General features: G+C 40.3%; 1 protein-coding gene across 1 annotated transcript in view; it reads right to left on the bottom strand.

Annotated features, from left to right (window-relative positions):
- Positions 1-357: 357 nt before the first annotated feature.
- Positions 358-9,482, bottom strand: part of LOC138977067 (universal stress protein in QAH/OAS sulfhydrylase 3'region-like) — an 85,728-nt gene continuing 76,603 nt past the window's right edge. Inside the window, exon 4 of the mRNA XM_070349988.1 lies at positions 358-2,421. Coding sequence (XP_070206089.1) covers positions 2,218-2,421 — 204 coding nt within the window. The 3' untranslated portion in view covers positions 358-2,217. The remainder of the gene's footprint in view (positions 2,422-9,482) is intronic.

Below are 9,482 nucleotides of genomic sequence, written 5' to 3'. Positions count from 1 at the left end.
TCGTCACCTCCCTTCTTTACGTTTAACGGAGGGGGAGGATTCACCCTGGCCGTGTGACGTTGTTGAGGTTGGTTATCACGATGTTCTGCCATTTCTCATAAACGTGTGTTGTTAAGACACGAAGAAAAGTCAAAGTTCGTCAAACGATAGCTAACACAGCTGTACGACAGTCGTGGATCAGGAACTGCTCCCTACATTCGGCGCAAAGAAAAGTTCATTCCACTAGACTAGAGAGTACTCACAGAATGCCAACAGCACGTATGTTGAGCGTAGGGTTTCAAGTTACCTTGCGCTGCCACCATGTTGTGTTATGCGTAGCATACATTCAAAGATTCGACATAAAACACGGAGTCTTCGTTCCATGTGCTCGTATCTTTATGCAGGAAGCAAGAGAGAGTGAGTGGGGAGAGTAGTCTCCCTGTACATCGAATAGCCTAGTGCTTACACACGGTTGCGCAATAATGTAACACAGAGGAGCAGTTGAACTTGAAATGCTCAAACCAGGAGGTTCAAAGCTCCAAGATCAAACAGATGGGTAAAGGCAACAGTTCAGAACCAGGTAGACGTTAGGTCATACAAGATACGAACAGAAGATGGACGTATGTACCGCAGAAACAGGAAACAGATAAGGTCGACAAGTAGTTCTGACATGACAGCACCGTTACAAGGGGGACAACAACTGTACAGACACTTGATAGACAAAAGTCAAGAAAAGAATGATAGTGACACAAGACTAGAACAAAGACAGACAAGACAACAAGACCAACAGAAAGAAACTCAGAGTCAAACGCCTGTGACAGAAGAAAATAGAGACGCAGAACAGAGTGACAAAGTAAAAGACGACCAAACATACACCCGTAGTGGGAGGGTTGTTAGAAAACCAGCATATTTGAACGATTACAAAGTGGGTTAAAATAAAGACTGCTTTGTGTTAAGTGGTTTGCATGGATATGCAGCAAGCTTATTTTCAGGAGGTTTTGTGTGTTAAAGAAGCTAGAGAAAGAGGGATGTGACGATAGTGGTCATAAGATGACGTATGTAAATATGTCATGTGATAGGAAGTAATTGTACTTTTGGACATGCGCACTGGATGCAGATGGCAATGGACATGCGACACCCCATGTATGATTATCTTGAATAAAGAGCTCGAAGAAGAAGCCAAGCGTTTTGTCCTTTTGAGCTAACGTGATAGCGACTTTTGCTTTATCCTGGTAACCTGCTCTCATCTCGTCACTTCTTACGAGATTCAAAATGGCTCTATACAGTATTAACATGTTTATCACTAAACTGCCACGAGAGCTCTAAAACGGGCGTGTCTAAATACTGGATGAGCTTCAGGGCGAGCTCGTAGGTACCACTGTATAGACACATGTAAAATAAATCTGTTTACTAAATATGGTAGGGGAATGGATGGACTTTCCATTCATATAACTTTTACAATCAACTGCCTCATCACAAAGATCTGCACTTAAACGTATCTGCATAGTTTTTTTTATGATGGGTAGTATAAGAGTAATACAAATGGAAGGTCGGACAACACATTCGCTCCGTTTCAAGCTCTCTAAATTGTGTTATTCACTTGTTCCCAAATTATATATGTCTGAAGACATAAACAAAAATGATTAAGCTTTCATTTCAAATAACAAACACAAAACCAGCATTCATCAACTTCAAGAAATTTGTCAAGAACAGACATAATGTGTCAACACAACATCAAGTCAAGACCCAGAGTGCAAGGTCGAAGGTACGCCACACTTTGATGTTAACAGCTTTTTTTGTCCGCTCTCCAAGGTGTTGCAGATTCTATCGGTCTTTGGTGGACCAGGTAATTGACCTCGCCCGACATGATTTCTACCCGCCTCGGTGGGCGGTTGTTAATTGTAAACCCCTGTTCAAAGAGGCTTGGAGAGAGCGTCAATCGACCATGATAACCTTAAATTTCAAATCCAAGCTTATCAATGTGTTAGTGTGTTACAGGTGAAGAACCTCTGCAAGAGAAAAGGAAAAGTATTCATTCAGGTTATAATTTGATTTTGAAAGTGTGTGTGTGTGTGCTGAGGTTTGCGCTCTCTCTGACTAGCCTATTCTACAGGGAGTTACACGGGTACAGAACTGAAGATGGCATTGATAAGGGTGGACATCTTTAATGGTCACATGTTGTTAATTAAGTGCTTTAATTTGATGATACACAGAGATACAAGAGCATCATCTATTCGCCTACTGCAACTCCTTGTGACGACAAACCAGGACAGGGACATGTGCATGGTGAAGAACATAGTCGCTAACACTGCCAAGAAAGGTTCGCCTCACTTTACCCATACCGCGAGTACCCATCACTATCAAATCTGCATTCTCCTCCTTCGCAGCCATCAGGATGGCCTCTCCAACTTTTCCAGACATCTGTTTAACTTTGGCACCAACCTGCAATTCACATACACAAACATCATTAGGACATCCTATGATTAAAGGTACTGAACTTGTCAAATCCAGGTGCACGGAGCCCCTGGGGCTTTTAGTCATACCTCAGGCAGCTATCCGTTAGAAGAACTACCAAGTTTCATTGACTTACACCCAAAGAGTCAAGAACTGCGATTTTTTTACGAATTAATTTCGTACTCGGACCCGGCTGGTCTTGACCTATTTTTGGATCTAAATTTAGATCAGGTAGATCACCACATCATGCACAAAAAGACACGTCACTAAGCAAACTATGTCAGACGTCATCATGAGTTTGTGTAAAACAAAATCGAGGCCAGAATCACTCAGTTGAATCGAACTCCGACCAAACACCACGTAATAACTAGGTTAATTTATGCACTCGCGTGAACAAGAAACTGTCGAGCGTCACAGATGTCGTCGTTGGGTAGTTTTGGGTTTGTTTTACTATCATAGGAGGATTTTTGCACTCTGGTTTAAGTGCCGAGACGCTGAACTACGCTTCACCCCTTAAGGGGAAGTAACCCTAAAAAAGAACAGCCCAGAACCCGCAAGCTGGGTCACAGGTCAAGGCCATACCGTCACGTGACTGATCACGCGAGACCGCCGCCGCCATGTTGGAAATACCTCACTCGAACGAAGCGAAACGTTCATTTTTAGGGTAAATTAGAGCGGGGTAGGCGGGAGGGTATTAACGATGTGAGTCGGGTAAGTATATTAATCAAATCAAAATTTACTCTTAAAATTTTCGATTAAATTACATATCTTATCCCGACTCACATATAGCAGATTGCTAATGTAGGTGGTGGGGAAGAAACTTACTCTACAAGTTGGAGAGAACCTGCCCTGCGGCTACCATAGCCGGAAGAGTGTTGGTCCCATCCTGACGAGTAAACAGATTCTCAGTGAAACTCACTTATTTCTGGTAAGAATCCGGCCTGCTTCAACCATGACTGGTAAGCAACCACTACCATCCCAGCGGGTATTAGAAAACCCGCCAAAAGTAGTAAAGAAAGACGTCCTAAAAAACGTCCAAAACACCTATGTGAGGCCGATCGAGATTTGCCTGGTCGCAGAACCGCCGAATAAAAGAGCACTCAGCTGCAACAAAAACGCAAAACGAAGGCTGTGAGCTGCACTGTGCCTTTAAAAAAAAACAAGTTGTGTAAGGCGAAATTACTACATTTAGTCAAGCTGTCGAGTCGAACTCGCGGAATAAAACTGAACACACTGCAATTTTTCACGACGACAATACAGCTTCGTCAACCCCCGCTCACTTTACACGTGCAAATCGAAGTGAAATTGACGAGCCAGTATAGCGTATTGCGCTAAGCAGGAAAGCGTGTTTTTCTGTATTCTTTTTAACTTTCGAACTTTGTTTTCAATACAACTTATTATATCCATATGTTTTTGGAATCAGGAAACGATAAAGAATAAGATGCAATAATTTTTTTATCGATTTCTCAAATTTAACCGTAGTACTAATTAACCTATTTTCGTTAATTGTGATCCCAATTTTAGAGTAAACATACCATATGTATATATTTTTAGATTCAGAATTTGATGAAGAATTCGATGCAATAATTTTCAAATCTGTTTGCGAAAAATGGATTTAAATGACAACTTTAATTAGCAAACTTATCAACTATTTTTTAAACTTCCGAGCTGCAATGCAATACCAAAGTCCGGCCTTTGTCGAAGATTGCTTGACCAAAATTTCAACAAAATTGGTTGGAAAATGCGAGCGTAACAGTGCTGCCTCAACTTTCACAAAAAACCAGATATGACGTCATCAAAGACATTTATCCAAAAAAATAATAAAACGGGTAGGGATATTATACTGGGAAACTTTTATGTAAATTTTCATGAAGATCGGTCCGGCAGTTATATCTGAAACGCTGTACTCACACACACACACACACACTCATACACATACATACACCACGACCCTCATCTCGATTCCCCCTCTATGTTAAAACATTTAGTGACAGGCGTGGTGGTAAGATGTCGGCCTCCTAATCGGGAGGTCGTGAGTTCGAATCCCGGTCGCTGCCATCTGGTGGGTTAAGAGTGGAGATTATCCGATCTCCCAGGTCAACTTATGTGCAGACCTGTTAGTGACTTAACCCCCTTCGTGTGTACAGTCCCCGGCGAAACAAAACGCAACTCATTCGCGCCCACTGTTGCGAGTGATTTTTCGTCATTTTCAAATTGTTGTAAAATATGAACCAGATAAAGTAAATCAAAAAGAAAAACAGATTCGTAGAGGATATTTTACTGGCTCTACGATAAATGCATAGTATTTAATCATTTTTATTTTTTACTTGTTCATAAATTGTGTTATACAGGGTAGGGGTCAAGCGAGTCGTGATTGCAGGCAAACGTGTCTCTTCAACATGCTACAAAAATCATAAAAATGCATATTTTTTAACAAGGTAACGACATTTTTGGAGGAAATTCATTTCTCAATAACACCATTTAATTAGAATTATTCACCAAAGCGTTTAAGACTCCAAAAAATGAGCAAAGATCACTTAGACAGTGTTAAAAAGGGTTGTTTGGCAAAAGCTCATTCGCACAGAATCGATGATTTCATGAAAATAACATATGCTATTTGTGGCCAAGTGTCTGGTCTACACGATCAGGCTATAACTAGAAACAAACAAGAAGGGCAAAGCCCATACGACTCACATGCTTTACACATTTTTCCTACCAAAATACATGTGACCTTGACCCAAGGTCAAGGTCATCCAAGGTCTTGCAACATAAAGCTGTTAATTCAAGACATAGGAAGTACAATGGTGCTTATTGGCTCTTTCTACCATGAGATATGGTCACTTTTAGTGGTTCACTACCTTATTTTGGTCACATTTCATAAGGGTCAAAGTGACCTTGACCTTGATCATATGTGACCAAATGTGTCTCATGATGAAAGCATAACATGTGCCCCACATAATATTTAAGTTTGAAACAGTTATCTTCCATAGTTCAGGGTCAAGGTCACTTCAAAATATGTATACAATCCAACTTTGAAGAGCTCCTGTGACCTTGACCTTGAAGCAAGGTAAACCAAACTGGTATCAAAAGATGGGGCTTACTTTGCCCTATATATCATATATAGGTGAGGTATTGAATCTCAAAAACTTCAGAGAAAATGGGGAAAATGTGAAAAATAGCTGTTTTTTAGACAACATTTATGGCCCCTGCGACCTTGACCTTGAAGCAAGGTCAAGATGCTATGTATGTTTTTTGGGGCCTTGTCATCATACACCATCTTGCCAAATTTGGTACTGATAGACTGAATAGTGTCCAAGAAATATCCAACGTTAAAGTTTTCCGGACGGACGGACGGACGGACGGACGACTCGGGTGAGTACATAGACTCACTTTTGCTTCGCATGTGAGTCAAAAAGTGCGTTTCTTAATTTGTTTAATTTGTTAACATCGATCGATTAGCGATAGTGATTCGTATGAAAGTACTATGAAGCCTACGCATACGTCCCCTCTCCCTTTAGACATATTTACACACAAATGCACACGAACATATACATACACACACACAGACACACACATCCATACATACAGATAAACAAACAGCCAGATAAACGAACAAAGTCGCGATGTGCAGGAGCGCTACGCAGTGCTAAAATGGACGCCAACTGTCACTTTGATGATCGCTGTCCCAAGCAGTTTGTCTGTCACTATTTCTCCTAAGTTAATTTAAAACAACGGACACAGAGCCAAAGACACACGCACACACAAACACTCATGCACGCACGCACACACATACACAAACAGATGCGCGGACACACATGCACACACCGGCCCGCCCGCCTGAAGGCACAACCACAACTCACACACACGTAGGCACACATTCACACACACACACACACATACACATATATATATACATGTGCGCGCACGCTCGTACACAAACGGGAACGCACATGCGGATGAGTGTTTTTTTTAAACTTAAACACAAACATACTTATTCACACAGAAATACCAACACAAACGTGTGTTTGATTGCGCGCGCGTGAGTGTATATGTGTGTGTGTGTGTGTGTGTTCGTCTGCGTGTGTGTGTCTGTGTGTGTGTGTGTGGGGGGGGAGCTATTTCTGTCTGTCTTTTCTCTTTGTCTCTCTTTTCTATGTCATTTTCTGTCTCTCCCCCTATCTCTCTCTCTTTCTCTCTCGCTCTCTTTCTGCACAAAGCAATGGACTTAAATATGGAGATTTGATTCATCTAATATGTTGAAACAGAATTGTTTGCATTTTCAACACTGAGTAACTACCAAGAAACACACACACACACACACACACACACACAGACGCAAACAAACACACGTTTGTGTTGGTATTTCTGTGTGAATAAGTGTGTTTACGTTTACAAAAAAGAAAACTCATCCGCGTGTGCGTTCGCGTTTGTGTTCGAGCGCGCGTGTATGTGTGCCTACATGTGTGCGAGTTGTGGTTGTGCGTTCAGGCGGGCGGGCCGGCGTGTGCATGTGTGTCCGTGCGTCTGTCCGTGTATGTGTGTGCGTGCGTGCATGAGTGTTTGTGTGTGCGTGTTTTTGTCTCTGTGTCCGTTGTTTTAAATGTGAGAAATATAACTTTGGAGAAATAGTGACAGACAAACTGGAACAGCGACCATTAAAGTGACAGTTGGCGTCCATTTTAGCACTGCGTAGCGCTCCTGCACATCGCGACTTTGTTCGTTTATCTGGCTGTTTGTTTATCTGTATGTATGGATGTGTGTGTGTATGTATATGCGTGTGTGTATTTGTGTGCATGTGTGTGTAAATATGTGTTAAGGGAGGGGGGGACGTATGCATTTGGCTTCATAGTACTTTTATATGAATCACTATCGCTAATCGATCGATGTTAAAAAAAATCTTTTAAAAAAAACACGCTCTTTTTGGTTTCTAGTTATAGCCTGATTGCGTAGACCAGACACTTAGCCACAAATAGCACCTGTTTTTTAAAGAAATCATCACGTCGATTCTGTGCGAATGAGCTTTTGCCAAACAACCTTTTTTAACACTGTCTAAGTGATCTTTGCTCATTTTTTGGAGTCTTAAACGCTTTGGCGAATAATTCTAATTAAATGGTGTTGTTGAGAAATGAATTTCCTCCAAAAATGTCGTTACCTTGTTAAAAAATATGCATTTTTACGATTTTTGTAGCATGTTGAAGAGACACGTTAGCCTGCAATCACGACTCGCTTGACCCCTACCCTGTTAAACACAATTTATGAACAAGTAAAAAATAAAAACTATTAAATACTATGCATTTATCTTAGCGCCAGTAAAATATCCTCTACGAATCTGTTTTTCTTTTTGATTTACCTTATCTGGTTCATATTTTACGACAATTTGAAAATGACGAAAAATCACTCGCAACAGTGGGCGCGAATGAGTTGCGTTTCTTTCGCCGGGGACTGTACACGCAAGCACAAGACCAAGTGCACACGGAAAAGATCCTGTAATCCATGTCAGAGTTCAGTGGGTTATAGAAACACGAAAATACCCAGCATGCCTCCCCCGAAATCGGCGTATGCTGCACGAATGGCAGGGTAAAAACGGTCATACACGTAAAAATCCACTCGTGCTAAAAACATGAGTGAACATGGGAGAACATGAACAAAGAAGAAGAAGAAGAAGAAGAAGTAACAAGTCGCGTAAGGCGAAAATACAATATTTAGTCAAGTAGCTGTCGAACTCACAGAATGAAACTGAACGCAATGCCATTTTACTCGTAGCATCGTCAGGCCACCGCTCATGGCAAAGGCAGTGAAATTGACAAGAAGAGCGGGGTAGTAGTTGCGCTAAGAAGGATAGCACGCTTTTCTGTACCTCTCTTTGTTTTAACTTTCTGAGCGTGTTTTTAATCCAAACATATCATATCTATATGTTTTTGGAATCAGGAACCGACAAGGAATAAGATGAAAGTGTTTTTAAATTGATTTGGACAATTTAATTTTGATAATAATTTTTATATATTTAATTTTCAGAGCTTGTTTTTAATCCGAATATAACATACTTATATGTTTTTGGAATCAGCAAATGATGGAGAATAAGATAAACGTAAATTTGGATCGTTTTATAAATTTTTATTTTTTTTTTACAATTTTCCGATTTTTAATGACCAAAGTCATTAATTAAATTTTAAGCCACCAAGCTGAAATGCAATACCGAACCCCGGGCTTCGTCGAAGATTACTTGACCAAAATTTGAACCAATTTGGTTGAAAAATGAGGGCGTGACAGTGCCGCCTCAACTTTCACGAAAAGCCGGATATGACGTCATCAAAGACATTTATCAAAAAAATGAAAAAAACGTTCGGGGATTTCATACCCAGGAACTCTCATGTCAAATTTCATAAAGATCGGTCCAGTAGTTTAGTCTGAATCGCTCTACACACACACACACACACACACGCACGCACACACGCACACACGCACATACACCACGACCCTCGTTTCGATTCCCCCTCGATGTTAAAATATTTAGTCAAAACTTGACTAAATATAAAAAGAGCAAAGCTGACATTTTTTAATTCAGACAACAGAGAACACCCAAAAGAAAAAAGTGTGTTGGTTTTTCTTTACCAATATTTTGTAAGTTTTACCTGACTTCTTCAGTAGGGTAAATGTATGCGAGTCATTCTCCAAAGCTGGTGACTTCATAAGTCGGTCATTTAAAACTTAATATTCACAGAAGTAAATGTGGCTAGACTTTTCGCCCTAGACAAAGAATACGTTTGAAAAAGCTGCTACAGCAAGATGAATGCAGATATTTGTATTTTTTGTTAAATAAAATAGTGTAAACAAGTCACACACAAAAAAAGTGGAACAGGCACAGTATATAAATATTGGAAGCTGCTATCCATTTACCCTATGAATTATTTTTGGATGCTTTATAAACAGTTACCAAGATTATTAATGCAAATGCATAACTTTCCTTTTTGTATGATACTTTTAAAAAAATTTAAGTTAAAAACAGCGTTTAGTGCGCAACCAATGTTAACACGCTCACTTTGAATTTT

This window comes from Littorina saxatilis, linkage group LG9 (genome assembly GCF_037325665.1).
Source record: "Littorina saxatilis isolate snail1 linkage group LG9, US_GU_Lsax_2.0, whole genome shotgun sequence".
In the NCBI taxonomy this organism is placed as follows: Eukaryota; Metazoa; Mollusca; class Gastropoda; order Littorinimorpha; family Littorinidae; genus Littorina; species Littorina saxatilis.
The sequence above is the reverse complement of the archived record's forward strand: the minus strand, read 5'-3'. Positions and strand labels throughout refer to the sequence as shown.